Raw genomic sequence first — 19,746 nt, forward strand, 5'->3', positions numbered from 1 at the left:
GCTAACTAGCTAGCTTGTTTGCAAACTTTGATAGACTGCTGGAGAGTTAACATTAGCTATGTTAACTACTTAGCTGTGTTTTTAGCTGTACTGTGTAGCCAATGCTATTTTTACTTATTTGCAAATAGATATTCTGTTAAAATAAATTTGTAGGGTTTTTTTTGTCTGTTTGTTTGTTTGTTTTTTGCCCAGTTGTAACAGCTATGACATTTTTTATACATTTGTTAGTTTCTTTGTGTTGCTTTAAACATAAGTATATCTCTGCGTCAGGGTAGTACAGGTCAAATAAAACACTATACATAGTAAGCATACTATTGGTCACTCTTGTACTCATGGCCATGTGTGTGTATGTGTTAGGTGATGTTAGCCTTAACTGACACAGATCTGGAAGCTGGTTTGGGGATCAGCAACTCTATGCATCGCAGAAAACTGCGCCTGGCCATAGAGGATTATAGACAGGCTGAGTCGGGACATGGGTGAGACATGCAAGCTGTCAGAAAATCATACGCTTAAACAAAACAGTCAAATCCAAACTAATTTCTTGCTCTGTACACATAATCACTACTGCTGCCACAGAAGGTAAAATAAATATAGCAAAGTAATTCACCAGTGTAATCAGTCTGGCCACAATATTATCTACTGTGCACACAAATGTTGCTATACACACCTGTCAGATATATTTCTAATATGTGTATCGTAACTAGGTGTACTCAACTTAATGATTCATGTCTGTGTGTGTGTGCTGTCAGACTATCGAATGCTGCAGATCTTGACCACCACTGGGTGGCGCAGGCATGGCTAAGTGATGTAGGCCTGCCTCAGTATTCTCAGTTCTTCCACACACACTTAGTCGATGGACGCCTACTGAGCACACTCACACGAGCCGACCTGGAAAAGCACCTGCATGTATCCAAAAAAGCCCACCAGAGCAGCCTGCTGCTGGGAATCCAGCTCCTACACATGCTTAACTTTAACAAAGAGGTACAGCATATGCATGCATGCATGTACAAATGTATAACTAATACTATAATATATAATATATTGTATATTTCTGAAGCTGCTGCAAGCAAGGCGAGCAGACTGTGAGAACCGGAACTCAGACCTTCTGGTCTGGTCCTGCCAGCGCATTATTAAATGGCTCAGGGACATCGACCTGAAGGTACACACACACTTAGAGAGGAATGCTGATTGAGGAAATTAAACAGCAAATTAATAATGCACCTTTAACTGATTGTTTGAGATCAAATATATATAGGTCATTGAGGAATGAAGGAGGTCAAAACCTAATTTACATTTTATACTTTCTTAGAAAGGTGCAATAATATATAGTTTGACTAAGGAAATAAAACCTGACATACGGTTCATTGCCTTCGTTTTGTGCACATATTGTTTCAGGAGTTTGCTGGCAGTCTTCAAAACAGCGGTATTCATGGTGCTGTCATGGTGCTTGATCCTTCCTTTAACACAGACTCCATGGCAACAGCATTAGGTATCTCTGCAAGCAAGCACATGGTCCGTCAACACCTGAGTGAAGAAATGAAGGCCCTCCTTGCTGCTGCAAGGTGAAAGAGAGGGAGACAGATTTTCTTGGCTTTTAAAAATGTATGGCTTCATTCAAAACTGCATGGAAGCATAATAAATATACCACTGCTTGTAATGATATGGTAACCTGAATATAGTCACTTGGCATTAAGTCCAAAACAATTTGCCCAAGCCCAAAACAAGTCAATAGCTAAGTCAAAAATAGAGCCAGTCATCCCAGCCTCACAATCAAGTCAGGTCTTAAATCCATTAGTTTCTATTCAAGTCAAATCCAAGTCAGGTCTTAAATCCATTAGCTTCTACTCAAGTCAAATCCAAGTCAGGTCTTAAATCCATTAGCTTCTACTCAAGTCAAATCCAAGTCAGGTCTTAAATCCATTAGTTTCTACTCAAGTCAAATCCAAGTCAGGTCTTAAATCCATTAGCTTCTACTCAAGTCAAATCCAAGTCAGGTCTTAAATCTATTAGTTTCTACTCAAGTCAAATCCAAGTCAGGTCTTAAATCCATTAGTTTCTACTCAAGTCAAATCCAAGTCAGGTCTTAAATCCATTAGCTTCTCAAGTCAAGTCAAGTAAGTCAAATCCAAGTAAGGTCTTGAATGGGGTCCTGGTGGACAGGGAGAGCCTGGCAACATTAATGAATTACAGGAGTGAGCTGCAGTGGTTTGGGCACCTTACAATGATGCCCCCTGGTCCCCAGCTATCAGGAATGTCCCACTGGATGGAGAACCCGGGGTAGACCCAGGACCCGCTGGAGAAATTACATCTCACCATTGGCTTGGGAAAGTCTGGTGACCCCCCAGAAGGAGCTGGAATCTGTGGCTGGGGATACAGAAGTCTGAACTGTCCATCTCAGCCTGTTGCCTCTGAGACCCCAAACAGGAACAACAGAAGAAAATGAATGAATGAATAACATAGTTATGTAACATTACTTAATGCTGAAGGATCGATTATTTGCATGTCAGTGCATGCAACATTGTGTAAAAGTTTCCAAGCCCATATCAAAGTCCAAATTTTTTCAAGTCATAGTTGAGTATTGAATCATAGACAGGCAAGTCCAAATCAAATTACACAATTGTGACTTCAGTCTAGTTAAAGTCCAAGTCTAGAACTCACGTACAAGATCACTGATAACATGACATGCAATTTGGGACATTGCCTTTGTCAGTATAGTAGTATGCAGTGCCCTACTACTTTGACCTAGTATTTTTATAGCAGTGTTTATCATTGTCATTGTGCCTGTGCAGACTGGATGTTGAACAGGAAGTTGAGACCATGGGAACTCCACCCACTATATCCCGTCAGAGCTCTCTGGGACGCTCCATGATAAGTCACCATGATGGCCAATACTCCTTCAGACAACTCAAAGTCAGGGTGAGACCTTTATTCAGGAGTAAAAATTACCAGTGAGAATAAAGAATATACATTTTAATTATTTTTAAAATTCCAGTCTGATGAATATGTCAGCCACTTCTGACATAGCGATGCCTTACTGTGTAAATCTATTTTGTACATGAGATCTAATGGATTTTTATTTATGTTTTTGCTTGAGATCACATTTTCAATGATTGCATTAAGTGGGTCTTAAGGGAAATATGTGAAACAAATTAAATTCACACTCTTTCTTTCAGCCTGAGGTAAGCTTCAATCTGAAGAGCCACGGTGGAGTGAACAGCACGTCTCTAAACGCTAGCTGTGAGGATGCCACACCCCAGCCAGAAAACAGTCCAGCCAGAAACGTCTCTGCTGCTGACCTCACTAATGTCTAATCCTTACTCTATAATCCCGAGACATGGTCCAAAGCCATAATGAGCCTGATCTCAAGGGTTTAAGCTGTAATCAAATGTTGTTGATGGAACAGACATTTATATGAATTTATATGCGTCAGTGGAAACCTTTTCTCTTGACATTTCTATGATGATGTTATTAAATGAATGTTTTGTATTGCCAACACTGGTGCTGAGGTAAGATTTGGACTCAGAGTTAGTTTTGGCACAAATAACATCATGCCATAATACATAATTAACATCTGGGGTCTTTTTCATGAACCATATAATGAAAGAGTCACTAATATTTCTGCGAATCCTGCAAGTAAAACTTTGTTTTGTCAAATTCGTAAAATTACATAAACAAATATGGAGCTTTGTAAATAGCATGAAAGAATTGTAAATTGTACCATGTGTCTAACTTTATGAACATACAGTTGATTAAGCCGTAACCTTGCCCATCTGCTCTGTTAAGTTATTGTCCATTGAAAATAATGCACAGCGAATAATACACAGTAAATTGGCTCTGTGTGACTCACCTGGTTCTGCAGACGCAGGCTAAGCCTGGTCTGAGACTTAGAAGACTATTAAAAGAGAGACCCTGTAGAAAATATAAATTAGTCCAGGCCTAGACTTAACCTGTGAATTAAAAACCAAGAAAAAGGTTAAGAAACAAATCTGAGGCTGCATTGTCCTATATAGACGTGTCTCACCCTGCATTGCCTCAGATAATCTACTAACAACACTGAAACTAAACCTGGGAGAAACCTCTCATTATCTCTAACCTCAATGACTAATAAATTAATTCTCTCAAACAGAAAAGACACACTTCTCTGTGATCAGGTGTTTTTTGGCAGTTGATCCCTGTAAGCTATAACATCTACAGTCTTGATTTTTTTTAAGTTCTAAGATTGATATTAAGCCAGTGAGGACAGTCTAACAATTGTCCACAGTAAATGGTCTTGATGAAAATATGATAAGGTCAATCCTGTAATCTCACCATGGAAAGTTTAAACAGTACTTTAGAACCTCTGCCCTCAGAGCCCCAGGTCATGTGATAACTCACCTGCACAATGACACCACGGCTGCTCATAAAGCTGGTTAAACATTGCAGGATACCCTCGCTGTTCTCGGAAAACCTATCATTAAAATGTGAATATTTGGCATAATTTGTCTTAATAGACTCCAGTGGCATATTTGGAAATTACGAGTTAATGTGTCACAGGTGTCAGTATACTTATATAGTTAAATCCCGAAAGAAACATCTGGGATTGGTCCTGAGATGGTCACGATAAAACAATTAACAGGGATGATTTACATGTGTTCACTGATATCACTATCACCAAGGCCAATATCGCAATAAATAATTTATTATGGGTCATAGGTGTCGTATGGTAGTAGTGGTTTAGAATAAGAAAGAAAGAAAGAAAGAAAGAAAGAAAGGGAATGCACTGGGTTTGGCACAAGGTGCCACCCTTGACATAAGCCTCCTCAGCCACAACTCTGACCTCAAATCACATCTCACCAATGTTACTCCTTTACAGTTCATTACTCCTATTGCAGACATATGAATCATATCAAATTCAGACATCAATGAATCATACCTTCGTCCTCCTTAACGGCTTTATTCTGGTAAGGGTTGCGGTGGAGCCTGTGCCAGAAACACTAGCCAGGTTGCCAGTCCATTGCAGGGCATGTACAGAAATTGTACCTACGGGCAATTTAGCATAGCCAGTCTGCCTACCTGCATGTTTTTGGACAGTGGGAGGAAACCTGAGAACCTGGAGAAACCCACACAGCTATGAAGCCAAAGTACAGGGTGTCCCAAAAGTCTCCATACATAGGGGAATATGTACGCCAGCACCACGTCGGGTGTACCTTCTTCAGTGGATGTTCATGGACGTCCACTTCTTGGTTGGTCCACAATACTTTCGCCATGAGAATGATTTCTTCTTTTTTCAAAGGCATTCTTAAAGGCTATCTGAATAAATAAATAAATAAATAAATAAGTAAGTAAGTAAGTAAGTAAATAAATAAATAAATAAATAAATAAATAAATAAATAAAATAAAAACTGTGGGGACACAGTGGCTCAGTGGTTAGCACTGTTGCCTCAGTCCAGGGTTGGGGGTTCGAATCCCATCTGTGCCCTGTGTGCGCGGAGTTTGCATGTCCTCCCTGTGCTTCAGGGGTTTCCCCTGGGTTCCCCAATTTCCTTAAAGTCCAAAGACATGCGTTGTAGGCTGAGTGGCATTTCCAAATTGTCGAGTGTGTGTGACTGTGTGCTGCGATGGACTGGCACCCCGTCCAGGGTGTCCCCCACCTTGTGTCCTGAGTTCCCTGGGATAGGGTCCAGGCCCCTTGCAACACTATGTAGGATAAGAGAATGGATGGATGGATGGATGGATAATATAAACTAAGGATGAAGAAAAATTTTGCTAAAAAAGTGTCCCCTGTGTATGGAAACTTTAGGGACACCCTGCAGTAATATCATTATGTGGCCATTCATTTTACACCAACGAACAAAATGAGTTATTCTGCACCTACACTAATTTAGGTGTTGTCTCTCACTGGGGGTGAATCTTTTCCAGGCCTGAAACTCTAAACACATGCCATTGAAACACTTCCGTTTCAGCCTCCATCACATCAGTGAAGTCTTATCAGTGGACTCAGTGGGCGTGTATCTACAGTAAAGCGCATTAACCGAGCAGTCTCACTCAGCAGGAGCAGGAAGACAGTTAGGGGCTGAACAACAGGCACGTTTTTCTTTGTGCTTCTTCTTTCTTCTGAAGTTAGGTGTCCTGTCTCGTTTAAATCTTGAATTCAGCTGCACAAGGTATAGTGTGCGAAAGTATTAGTACCTTTTATCCGCTGAGCTCCTGAGGTAGCTGCTTTGCTGAAGCGGAGTGTTACAGTTCCCGGGTAAGTGAGGCGTCAAACTTACGCTTTACATTTTTCTAAACGGTTTTAACTCCTTTTCTAGAGCTTTATACCCCTGTTGGTAGAGTTTAACTTGGATAACTGGTGAACACAACTTTTTTATTCAGTAGTAAATGTAAATGTTGTGTGCCGTTAGGGCGGTCACTTGGGTCGCGTGAAGCAGGATTTTTATGAACCTTATGTTATCCCGCGTCTCAAGAATGAGTCTTATTAGCTGTATATATAGATGTAGATATGTTTTTAAACTTTATATGAGTTGTCCTGAAATGTTTTGGTGTGTGTTTATATCTCCGACGTGCTCGTAAGCGTTTAGTTCGTTGACAAGGCTTGTGTTAAGAAAATGAAAAACTTTACTACTGCTCTACATGTCTTAAAGTCCTGTTCAAGTATAATGGGCCTATTGGTGGTCAGTTCACGTGACTCCAGGCTCCGCCCACTGCCGTTTCACAAATCCAAAACCACTTACAAGTATATACTTCTTACGTTCTTCACTATATGTTAAGGGAAAACATTTCTGTGAAGTTCTTTGAATAATGAAGGGATATTATCTTAAAAAAAAAAAAAAAACATTCTACTTGGAGAACTTTTTCTCTTGTAGGGAGCCTTTTTAGTGCCCCAAATATCTATATCTGTATTTGTATTTGAATTTAAGCCTGAAGTGGGCGTGGCCTAAACTACAACGTGTGGGCTGGTTTATTTGTTTGTTTGTTTGTTTGTTTGTTCAAATTATGAACTCATCACTTGAGATCATAATTCTTCTTGACTAGAGCTGTGGTTTTTTAAATCCCGCTCACACAGTTATGACACTTGTTTGCATCTGCACATGATATTTTCTAATGAATTTAAGACAATGCGTCTTGACAAGCATTATGACAAGTATGCTTGAACTATCACTTATTTTACCCTAAGGATCAATCTCTCTTTACACAGCAGAGCCTCTTTATGGTTTTATACTCTTTATACTTCCACATAGACCTTGAGAGCTCTCACTGGAAAACAGGGCTGGCCTGGGTACATTCTCATCTGCAAGCACAGATAGATTGATAGGTTTATTAATATACCACATGACACTATCTTTGGCGTGGGTAGGTTTGGCCAAAGTGTTAGATTTGAACTCTGACCCCCAATGCAGACACTGCATGCGCAGGCAAGTCTCAGACTCATCTGGCTGTAGTGCTCTCCCAGTGACAAACCATCAATCTGTCCCAGACAATGCAGCCACACACACTTTAGAGCAGCCCCAGAAAGAGACGCTTCCAGCCATCTCCACAAAGACAAGATACAACTGGCATGTAAACGAAGGACCAGAAGGTTCTTTAGTAACATTAACAAGATAACTGTAAATTTAGCACTATTGCAAAATTCTTCACACTTAACCTAATAAATGTCTGAGCAGTAGCATTATGCTTAATATAGAAAGAAGAAGTAGCTGAGATTCACAAAAAAATATATATCAATTGTTTTCATTAACTGAAATGAAACAGTAAATACACCAGTGATTTTTGAAAAATTATCATTGATTTTGTCATCATAATCCTATAATTTTGGATGTAGCCTCACTTATGCTGGCTACTTACCTGCATTATCTCTGTCCAGGACTAGTTTTAGTAGCAGACTAAATGTTTTTTTAGTGTGTTGTGACCATCCTAACTATCCTCAGCTTTTCCACATGAGCGTTTCTGTGGGGTCTTTAGATGACTCACAGCTTTCACATGAACATACTGTGTGGTGTAAAGAAATACTCATAAATTACACAGCATCAATGTCATTTTTACACCATGTCTAATTTATTAGCACAGAAAAGCACAATCATCACTGAAGATTTTAACTACTTTATGGCTACCTACTAGGGGTGTATCAATACACAAAATTCTAATTTGATATGATACATTAGAGTAGTGTCTCAATACATTTTCGATACAGCAAAAGAAGCATTGCTGAATATGTGCCTCAGGTTTCCATCTTCAGTTGATCAAAACACTGAACATTATAAAAATACAATAATTAAAAGTTAAAAAAGACACAGTGTTTGGTTGTCAGACTCAGCAGCATACTGTATAATGAAGCAAAAGCTGAATGTAACAAAATTAAACATGCCTAAACTTTTACTGGTGTAACTCACCAGCAGCCATGTCCGAAGCACAGGAGTTCTGTAGCTCTCTGTAGCCCTGCATGTGTTTTTGTATCCTGCATTCTAGAGGATTCAAAATGCAGCAGGATTCAAAATGCCTGAATTTAGCAGAGTGTTTCCTATGTGTATACGTGCGTGTGTTTCTCTCTCGCTCACTCTGTGTGTTTATTGCTTCCTGTTTTTGACTAGTTTCTGAGACAACACGGAACGGTGATGTCAGACATTTCTGTGGTATTTGTGCCAGTGTATTGATCTCATATTTGGCAGATTCGGCACACTGTAATATTTTGCTCCAGAACTCACTGGCCATCAGCATTAATATTTACTGGGAAACCGAAGTGCTCCCATACATCAGACCTTAACGAATTGGGGGAATCTTCCAGTTCTAGCCATTGCTGCTTTTTCTGCTAGTATTCCAGAGTGCTGGCTCATGAAATGTAGGAAAAGCGTGTTTTTAATCCCGCGTAGCCTCTCCTGAATTGAGAAAAAAGGATGCTACTTTGATGCTACTTTGTCAGATGTGGTGTGGGCTTATTGAGTTTATTACACCTCACATAATATAAGCAGTATTTTCTGATGACTAGCCTACTTTACTATGCAGTCTGTTGAACGCATTGTTCAATATGCAGATGCATCAAATCGCCAGCCCCATTGATATGATGTTGTATGCTCCCCTTTTCTGGAACTAAGTGACTCAAACCTGTTCCAGCATGACAATGCCCCTGTGCACAAGACATGGTTTGCCAAGGTTTGTGCGGGAGCGCTCGAGTGGCCTGCACGGAGCCCTGACCCCAACCCCACTGAACACTTTTAGGATGTTTAGGAACACCTTCTCAAGTCAGCGCTGACCTCACTAATGCTCTTGTGGCTGAATGAGCACAAATCCCCACCCCATGCTCCAAAATCTAGTGGAAAGCCTTCCCAGAAGAGTGGAGCTTATTACAACAACAAAGGGGGACTAAATCCGGAATGGGAGGTGTCCACTACACTTTCGGCAGTGTAGTGTACCTGTACTTTTTACCTGTTTTTACTGAGAAGAAAATAAATAGATAGGTTTAGCTAGTTGTTTGTGTTTTGTAATTTTAGGCAAGACAAAGCATTTATATAGAAATCTTTGTGAAACATTCAAAAGAATGAGAAGAGAGCAACAGATTACAATTAAAAAAAAAAAAAAAGAACATAAACATATAAAGGTGATGTAATTCCCTGTCTGATTTATGAAATTGTAAAAGTATAAAATCTAAGTAGAAGATGAATGTCAACATTCAAAACAGTTATGTTGAGGGTTCTCACTATTGTAATGTTTTGAGGGGATTAATGGCCAGTGAGAGTTATATATGGCTAAAGAGAGTTAATAAGGATTTCCTTTATGCACTGCAGTATTGATTCTCAGGTCTCTGTCACTATTCCTACAACAGTGGAGATGTCAAGCCAAAAGCTGCTTGCGATAGTGGTGTATCAGCCTTCAGTACTGAGGTAGAGTACTGTGGTATTATGGAAATTTAAAAGACATCATGTGATGACTTTAATGCTAAAAGGATTCTTCTGAAGTGGGTTATGGGAACCTTGTTCTGAAAAGCCACAGGGGTGGTGTAAAGGCTATGTATGTGTGTGAGAGAGAGAAGCAAATGAACTGTAAATGCTTGCCCATATTGTTCAGTCTTTGTGAGGTACTAAAAAGTTAAAGTAAGGAAAAAAGTTTCCCAAGCACAAAACGTCCAGATTTTCACATCCATGCTGATGGAAGAGGTAGGTGTGTTCTGTTTATACTATGTCTAATGGTGCAAAGTTTGCATCAGACAGGCTGTGAAAAGCATGACACATGAAAAATCCTCGCTGAAGATTTGAACATACATGATGTACCTGGTGTGAAAAGGCCTTGAGATTGCACTCTAGATTACAGCTGTCATAAGTTGGCAGTTTTACATGAGCTGGAGAGATCAAATTTCCAGTGGAAATATGGCATACATCTAAACAACAAAATCTCAACAACGTCCTTTGGCTGGAAGTGAATAATATATTTAATCATGGACTGGATCTTTGAAAGTAGAGGCGTTGTTAGCCTAGTAGTTCAACCAAAGAGAATAATAACTTGAATAACATACAATTATGCTTCCAGTGTTCTATTGTACTTTTAAAAATAAACAGGGATATGTAACTGGGGGTAAGTCATATCTTTAGTCATTACACTATGTATTATTGTATTATTAGCTCAAGTGTTAAGCTGTCTCAAGTTAATTTCAAACTTACATTAGTATCTGAAGGTGGTTAGTGTCTCAGTGCCAGGAAGGAAGCCATCATAGCTGTATAATTAGGCTAAATTTATCACAGAAGCAGTCAAACCATAACACACCAATTAGCTTGTAAAAGCCATGTTATGGTTTAAATAATACTAGAAAGATAAAATGTACAATTGAAATGAAGGTTAACCTTTAACAATGTGATGGAATGAGGAAAGTGTGAAGAAAAAAAACAACTGTTCGCATCACCTACCTGTGAACCATGATGGCATGTTTCTAGTGCTTTGGGTATGGCTGTCAGAGGTACTGGACTGATCCACTGATTTTCAGATAACTGATGCTTGAAGTAAAGGTTGTGTAAGATATATCACATGTTCACTGAAAGTTTGATTCCTGAGGTTACCCTTTAAAGGTTTTAAGAGATTTGAAAGCATTGCATACCATCATGAACTTAAGAAAAATTTATCTGTTAACAGCCCTTCTCCTGGTTATATCCATTATGTAATACATTCACAGTACACTTTATGAGAAACAACTCTACACCTGCTCATTTCTGCAATTATCCAATCAGCCAATCAAGTGGCAGCAGCACAATGTGTAAAATCAGATACAGGTCAAGGGCTTTAGTTAATGTTCACATCAAACATCAGAATGGGAAAAAAATGTGTTCTCAGTGACTTTGACCATGGCATGGTTGTTGGTGCCAGACAAGCTGGTTTGAGTATTTCAGAAACTGCTGATCGCCTGGGATTTTCTCAAACAACACTCTCTAGAGTTTACACAAAATGGCGCAAAAACATCAAGTGAGCACCAGTTCTGCGGGCAGAAACGCCTTGTTGATGAGAGAGGTCAGAGGAGAATGGCCAGACTGGTTTGAGCTGACAGGAAGGCTATGATTACTCAAATAAACACTGTTTATGACCATGCTGAGCAGAAAAGCATCACAGAATGCACAACATGCTGAACCATCAGACGGATGGGCTACAAAAGCAGATGACCACGTTTGATTCCACTCCTGTCAGCCATGAACAGGAATGTGAGGCTACAGTGGGCACAGGCTCACCAAAACTGGACAGTTGATGATTGGAAAAATGTCTTCTGGTCTTTTTTCTTCATCTGTCTAGTTTCCTGGCTGACAGGAGTAGAACCCCATGTGGCTTGATTAGCCGACTGGATAATTGCATGAACGAGCAGGTGTACAGGTGTTCCTAATAAAGTGGGCAGTGAATGTATCTCGATCAGTTACTTGATGAGATCTGAGAAAGTAAACAGTACAACAAAAACTCCTCTTTGAATTGATTGTACCATGATGTATCACATGTAATCTGGTAGTGAAAACTGTGTAGAGAGATGCAGTTAATAATAATAGTAACATGGTCATAGTGCTATCGAGTGTCTTTATATGCACACTTTCGAAAGTAGTGGAAGTAGTGGTGACGTTTTGAGGCATTATTATTATTAACATCATAACCAAGTGGATAAAGTGTAATGCTACCCTTCAATTTTATTTGCAATGCATTGCAAGATTAACTGGAGTGAATCAATAGTTAGAAATGAAATATTTGTTGACATTTGTTTCGTAATTCATTACTGCATTCAAAAGATCCATAAAGACATGGCTTGCCAAGGCTGATGTGGAAGAAAACGAGTGGCCTCATACCTCTGGCCATATAGTGTGTATTGTTGGAGATATAGTAATATATTATACAACAGTTAGTTCCAGTCCACTAATTTGATTGGACAAGCAGCATTCCAAGAGTGCCGATATTTAGTATATAACAGCACTGGTACATTTCTCTGTTTGTAGCACTCCACTTGTCTGTGTTCGCTACAAATATTTTCAATTCTAGCAAGAGTTCATTACACTGAAACTGTTATTACACTCACTATGGGCTGTCGGTCAGTCTGCATTGCATGGCAACACTCTATCCAGCTGTGGCTTCTTTGGGAACTATTTTCATTGACAGAGCAAAAATAAACAAAATGTTTGGACATGTTGTGTGCGTATTGTGTGAAATGTCAGTTACTCAATATTAATTTCTTGGTTATAGAACTGTTGTATAAAATCAATATCACACTCCACAGATGCCTACGCCTGAATCACAACCATGCTGATATTCAGTATAAGACATTCCTGCTCGTGCGATATTGCTTCATTGAAAACTTACTTGCTTGTTTGGAGAAAATTCCTGGCATTCTCTGGATGTGTGTTTTTGTACTGCTGCAAGAATTAGAATCCTGTGGCTTCAGTGATTTTATTTGTTTTTGTTTTTTAATTTAGACAGTTTATCCTGTCTCAGCCATAGTCACCCTGCCTGGATTGTTCTTAGCTCAGTCTGTGGAGAAACCACTTAAACTGAGTGTACAAACAATCCAGAACATGTCCCGCTAAAGTTCCTCTTCTCTGTTGTTGACAAATTCCTTGCAGTTGTACTTAATACAAAAGTACAGAGTACTATGAAACGTGTATGAAGGTAGATTTTTATGTCTGGAGGCCAAGAGTGCATATGAATAAAACAAATTTCATGCCTATGTGCATTCATTTGATCATATTTGTATCTGTAAATTAAATTAAATTAAATTAAATTGCAGTTTGCAGAATGCTGGTTCTACAGTACTTACGTCAATTCTCACCACACAATTTAAATCATGAATAGTTACACTTACGGAAAGTTTTAACATAATGTCAGTGTACTCTTAAACAATATCAGGCAGCATATTTTCTTCCTGCTGTTTATAAATAAGTAGGATAGGCCATGATTTCCTGGCAGTGGCAGCGTCACACACTAAACCCAGACAAGTTAAAGCTGGAGGTATGTGCAGTTTTTGAGGATCTGACTTCAGTTGTTATTTGAATGAGAGTGATTGAAGAGCAGGACTGAATTATGGGAAAACGTACAGGCCTATGACTACCTCTGCTTCCTGGGGCTGTGTGTGACTAGGTATTATTATCTGTATTTCTACAGTTCTCATTTTCTTGGTTGAACAGCATTCATATGGGCAACATAAAAGCATCAGTTCTGTTGTTCTATCTATGTATATTTCATATCCTATTAAAAATATAATGTTATTTTATCTCTGAAACATACATCAGCTGTTGTTGTATGCACGCTGCAAGATTCAGATTATTCGTAATCTGTATCACTCTTGCAGCTATGCAGCTCCAAGATTTGTTCCTACAACATAAATAATGTTCTATTCAGATAGATAACAGGAAATGGGAATAAAGAATGCATGACTTTATTATTCTCCTTGCTTCAGAATATCCACATCAACATTCCCGGGTTGGCAGACAGTATTGTATTACGTATAATTTACTAAGATCATTTACACAGTAGATATATCCACATCCAAATAAAGCACATAACAGCCTTTTTCATCTTATTTATGTGCCTGGCAGTAATGCAACCTGACTGTGCCTCATCTATGATCTTAGATCTTATCAGAAATAGTTCCAGGCAGTAATAGGCTATGAGTTACCAAGGCTCTGAGTTTTTTATTACCTTCAGAGATAAAAGAAAAAAGGCCTCCATTCATGGAAGAAAGAATACCCCCTGCATTCTTGCAAGGGGGTAAGAGTAAGTGAAACGCTTGTGCCAGAGTAATTTAACAATGTTTTACTCTCTTTGAGAGCTGTTAAGAGTTGGAATCTATCTTTTAGCTTTACTGATTTCTCAGCATTGTATTTATTGCACAGTAAATTTGGAGCCAAATGCGTTTGGGTTTATCTGCTTTTTTATTATGGCTTTTCAAGTTTTATTGGTCATAATCTCTAGCAGCGGTGAGTATACTGGTAGTAACGATAGCATCAAAAAATACAAGCGTGCCAAGGTCAAAACGAGAATGGCCAGGAAGTAGGGACTTGTAGGTCGGATAGGTTGGAATTAAAGCTAGGGATTAGAAACTTTAATGGGGAGGGAGGTTGTGGGGTTCAAAAAATGTAAATGAATGTTTTCATTGAATATTCTGTTTTGCTCATTGAAAAATTAGAGATGGCATGATACCTTGAAACTTTGAGTATCAACTGATATCAATGCCTGTCTGATTTCTTTAAAAACTACTATGCTTTAAAATTATTTTTCAAATTACTGCTTAAAAATACAGGAAAATACTTAGCTGTAAACTTGACTTATAAAAAAACTGATTTTATATTCAGTTAAATGCTTTAACTTAAAAATCACTTTATTATATCTATTATATCTGCAATCACATTGATAGATAAATAGGAAAAAAAAATTCTCTGTATGTGTAACTATTTCCAGATCTTAGGTATCGGATTGGTGACCTCTCTACTCTAAATTGTTCCAGAGTGAGAATGTTATTTCAAAAAGTGCTTAACTGGTTAATAACCTTTTTTTTCTGTTCCAGTGTGATTTCAAAAAGTATAACTTGAAATTAAACTTTTTCCAAATAGGCTTTAATTCCTGCCCAGAATTCATCACTTCTTGCATGCTGGAAAAGGAACATTAAAATATGTACATTAAAACTAAAAAATTAAAACTAAGAACTGTGTAATAGTTAATAAAGAAGTCCCTTATTACTTCCTGATCATCCCAACTATACACATACCTTTAAACCATTTAGCATTAATTAGCACAACGTTAATGAGTGTTCATTTTCAAAATTCGTTTTAGTCTACAAAACAAATTTAGTTTTTTCAGAAAGAGACATGTCACAGCCAGGGCCATTTCTGAACATATGAGGGCCCTAAGCAACAACTTACTTCCTTACTAAATCCAATTAGCATTAATTTCTTACCAGAGTTTTGTCAATTTCTTCTCTTCTGCTTTTTTTTTTTCTTTTTATGTTTTTCCATCCCAGGTAGATATGAACATTTTATGATCACCATTTATTTGTGATCTTCTGACGTTAGTTACCTAATTTAGTAACGTAAATTGCAGTTTCCATTCTTTTCACACCACATGGGACATAAACCTTTTCACCAACTGATAGTAAAGTGTGCTTTTTTGTGTGTGTGTGTGTGTGTGTATTTTAAAAATCAAGGGGCCCCCTGGTGGTTTGAGGGCCCTAAGCGACCACTTATACCACTTGCAGCAAGAAATGTCCCTGGTTACAGCATTGAATCTTTAGCTTGTTAATGAAGAATTATGTGTTATTAGCAGATTTAGTCAGTAGCTGTTTATGGCTCTGTTTTGCCCTCTAGTGGAATAACAAACTAAAAATAAACCTGGGCTGGGTCTATGGGCTGTATGTTAGACACCCCTGGTGTAGTGCCTGAGGAGCGAGGGGAAATGAACAGAGCTTGTTTCAGTGCTCTCATGTTTTGAGTCTGGGTTTAAGCTAATTAACCACAAAGACATTTTTTCATAACCTTTTTTTTTAAACCCATTTTTACCAAGGGTGCTAATCAATCTGGCAGTAAATATACAGTACAAAGGAATGTGTGTTTCTTAAGTGAATTATGTGCTTGGTTTCAGAGTGAACTATGTGTGATCATTATGTTCTCCTAAATGCAGTGATGCTGCTGATATTGTTGTGTAATGAAACTGTCCAGTTGATAGTTTTAATTGATGACTATTCTTCTTCTTGTTTCCAGTCCATCGCACCTCATTACATGCCACCGCGGGGAAGCGATACACTGTAGGATACCACTCCAGGAGCTAACGTCTATACGTGATCGAGCGAGAGTTGAAGAGCGAGTGAAGAACTGGAAGAGGTAGCGTCTGAGGGAGCGTCTGAGGGAGCGGGAGACAGCTCTTCGCTGGACATGTCGTACAGCAGCCAGACTCCCCCCGACTCCAGCAGCAACAGCAGCAGCTCCAGCTCGGCGTCTCAGTATGCTACGGCGGCGCTGGGCGTGGGGCTGCTCGTGCTGGGCATCGTGATGATCCTGTGGAGCGTGGTGCCTGTTGGTGCAGCCGTAAACAACTCTCAGTCTATAGACGGCCAAGTTAAGAACACATCATCAGTGGGCTTTGTCCTGCTGGGCACAGGAGTGGCCATGCTGCTGCTCTCCCTTTTCCTCGGCATACAAAACAAATACCGAGCACAGAGACAACCAAACAGCAACACTAACACAGAGCAAGGACAGCAGGGAGACAGGTGAGGACATACACAAGTCTACAGGGTAGAAAACAGAGTCTGTACTTTCGTCTGACACAAATACACCTCCAAGTTTCAGTGGATTCAACTGTAACCATTATACTACTTCAAATCCATAAGACCATTTAGTTTAGCAGAGTCTTCCTGAGATAGTAAAATTGACACTTGCAGCACATTTATAAAGCAGCAGTAACTTCTAACCCTGCACTCAGCAAGTCATATGTGTGTGTACAGTTCTTATTTAAATCAAGCAACATATCAGTTATTGAGGTGACCAGGTCTGTCCACCTTTATATCATGGATACAGTTCTTGAAATCATCGACATGTTGGTTACGTGAAGGTCACATGGATTCGCAGAACTGTCTTACTTTATATGCCACATTGAAAGGAACTGAAAAGATTTTTTAATTAGAAAACTAGTATTAGCATACTATTAAATAAGCATTACTACAATCACAATACAGCTATCACTGGAGTATATTGGCTATGCATACATAGCTACCTAGCTAACAGTATGCCATGCCATAAAGAAAGGTATGAAGTAATATAATGATGTTACATGTTAATTTCCACTGTTACTGGAGCAGATAAAGATTAAAAGGTTAACTAGCTAACCTGGATGGATATTTAGCTCAAAGGACATTTTTTAGGATGATGTCAGTAGGACCATGATTTCACTCTCTACCTGCATTTAGTTTCTCTCTCTTATATCTGTCTCTCTCTCTCTTATATCTTAGAATAACATTATATTTTTAGTTCATTTTTTTACTTTTTAGTTACTAGTTGAAAGTTGTTAGTTACCTGGTGCATCAGTGATGCTTCTTTGGTTGCACCTTAGTTCCTCCTAAAGACATCCTTTTTCTCATGTTTCTATGTATTGCCCTTTAATTGTTCACACTTATATTAAAACACAGGATGCTGTCATAAAAGTAAAGAATAAAAAATATTGCAAATGTCAAAGGTTATGCTATTTTAAGAACTCATATTTGTATTTGTACCCAGGCTAGGATAAAGCAGTTACTGAAGTTGATGATGATAATAACGATGATGTTTGTATTTGTGCGTGTAGGCAACCAGAAGAAGCCGAGCAGTACACTGTACCCAGCTATGAGGAGGTGGTCGGAAGTGCTCAGTACCCCATCAGCCAGTTCTCTCCACGGCAGAACAGCACCACCCATCTGCCAGCCTACGACGAACTGATGGAGACGACGCAGGACGAGGTGGAGGGTGCCGGCCCATGCGCAGACAAGAATGGAGCAGACAACTCGACACACATACTCCCCCATAGGACCGACCGCCCCGGACTCAAACTGCTTCCACTTAAAACGAGAAGGAAGAGCTCGAGCAGCTCGCCACAGGTCACTGTCTCCAGCATCGAACCCCTCACTCCTCCACCACAGTATGAAGAAAATCCCCCGGAACTCCTGCCAGCAACACAGTGACCACGTCAGCACGTTCTCTTATGACACGAAGTGTGTGCTGTGATTAAACATGCATGATGATTTGTGCACTAATTCATAATGCGCATCACAGCTTCATTCATCACTATGTACAGGAGCTGAATGTGACAATGACACAGTGTGGTCACGACCGAATAATAATGAAAGCTTCTATATCTCATAGCTGAGGAAGAGGGCACACCGTGATGTACTTCCTGTTTATTATATCTGATAAGAGTGTTTCTGAGCTGGAGATTACAGCAGACAAACAGATTTTAAACAGAAACATGGGAATAGATTTCTAGAGGAATCTCTAAGGGAAGTGTAATTAACACACTCAGGTAACATGTGCCACTGTGCTCTGCATTAGTCTTCTTAATAAACTGTGTTATTTAAAAGGAATTTTTTCTATAACCAGCTTCTTAGTCTCAGCCTCAAGAAACCGAGTATCAATGCCAGTTTCTGGCTTTATGTTTTATGTCTTTCATATCCATCCAAAAAAGAACATTTCAACCTGAACAGTGTTAAATGATGAAACAGGGTATTTCACTTAACAAATAATTTATATAGTATCATATATTATGGTAATGTTCAAATTAAATTGCTGCTACAGAGCACCGTGTTGTTAAAGGTCAAGACCACACACAGCTTGAGCATAACAACCAAACTATGACCTGAAATAGTTAAATGGTGAGTTTAGCTAGCACTTTTTGTGGAATGGCGTTGTCACATTTTGTGTTAGCGTTGATGTTCGTCTGTGCTCTGTGTCAGTACCCTTTATTGGCTGTGAGACTAGCCCTTGTTACCATAGTGACAAGCAGTGAAGTCATGAATGTGTAAGTGTGTTTGTGTGTCTCCTTAGGAGAGGAGACAGGGAATCTCTTTCACCCTGCAGCTGCATGTTATATCACACACTCTCTCGTTTTTGTTCTTTCACTGTTACTAGTGTGTGCACAGACACACACACACACACACACACACACACACATTTGTCTTACAATCTTTTGTAAGGACCTTCCACTGACATAAATATTAATGCAGCTAATTAATGCTATGCGTACATGTAAACCTAATCCTAACCTTAACCCAAGTAACCAAAAGGAAACATTTTAAAAAAATAAAATAAAAGCTGCATTTAAAAAATTAAAAAATTCTTCATGGAGACAAACCAAATGCCCCTACAGTATAAAACCTGTCAGATATTCCTATCCTGTTGGGATCATTTGCCTCCCACATACACAACATGCCCATAAACACAGACTCACAGAGCATTTTCCTATTGTTATTCACTATTTATAGATCTTTATCTTACATTCCTTCACCCCCCCCCCCCCCCCCCCCACACACACACACACACACACACACATCCATTTAATTGTATGGTCTCTACATTTTTTATGCATTCCATATTCCACTGTATTTAAGAGGAGGCTGGCTGATAATTCTCTAAGAGGTATTTTGTTCATGACCACTCCCATTAATAAAACTGTATCCTGTTCTTAAAAGGTATATACAGGCAATTTCTGAGAAATGTGACCCACTTTTCCTATTTCAAATGTTTACGGTTGAATCTTTTCAGAAAATAAATGGAGGCTTTTGGAATGAGGATCTGTTTAATGATGTTG

At 39.0% G+C, this 19,746-nt stretch overlaps 2 protein-coding genes across 6 annotated transcripts in view; both read left to right on the plus strand.

Moving 5' to 3' along the window:
- kazna (kazrin, periplakin interacting protein a) overlaps positions 1 to 4,443 on the plus strand; it is a 49,982-nt gene extending 45,539 nt beyond the window's left edge. The window contains exons 11-16 of one of the 5 annotated variants that reach the window (XM_026915636.3): positions 358 to 476; positions 750 to 981; positions 1,058 to 1,159; positions 1,396 to 1,562; positions 2,790 to 2,916; positions 3,174 to 4,435. In XM_026915636.3, the coding sequence (XP_026771437.1) occupies positions 358 to 476; positions 750 to 981; positions 1,058 to 1,159; positions 1,396 to 1,562; positions 2,790 to 2,916; positions 3,174 to 3,311 (885 nt within the window). In that variant the 3' untranslated portion in view covers positions 3,312 to 4,435. Of the gene's footprint in view, positions 1 to 357; positions 477 to 749; positions 982 to 1,057; positions 1,160 to 1,395; positions 1,563 to 2,789; positions 2,917 to 3,173 lie in introns of all 5 variants that reach the window. The other 4 variants (XM_026915643.3, XM_026915652.3, XM_053235971.1 and 1 more) reach the window with 4 other exon arrangements.
- A 1,525-nt stretch (positions 4,444 to 5,968) lies between these two features.
- On the plus strand, positions 5,969 to 19,723 carry tmem51a (transmembrane protein 51a). Its single transcript, XM_026934268.3, has 3 exons — positions 5,969 to 6,229; positions 16,176 to 16,681; positions 17,752 to 19,723. The coding sequence occupies exons 2-3, from the start codon at positions 16,347 to 16,349 to the stop codon at positions 18,122 to 18,124; spliced, it is 708 nt and encodes a 235-aa protein (XP_026790069.1). The 5' UTR covers positions 5,969 to 6,229; positions 16,176 to 16,346; the 3' UTR covers positions 18,125 to 19,723.
- The last annotated feature ends 23 nt before the right edge of the window (positions 19,724 to 19,746 follow it).

Source organism: Pangasianodon hypophthalmus, chromosome 8, assembly GCF_027358585.1.
Source record: "Pangasianodon hypophthalmus isolate fPanHyp1 chromosome 8, fPanHyp1.pri, whole genome shotgun sequence".
Classification (NCBI taxonomy): Eukaryota; Metazoa; Chordata; class Actinopteri; order Siluriformes; family Pangasiidae; genus Pangasianodon; species Pangasianodon hypophthalmus.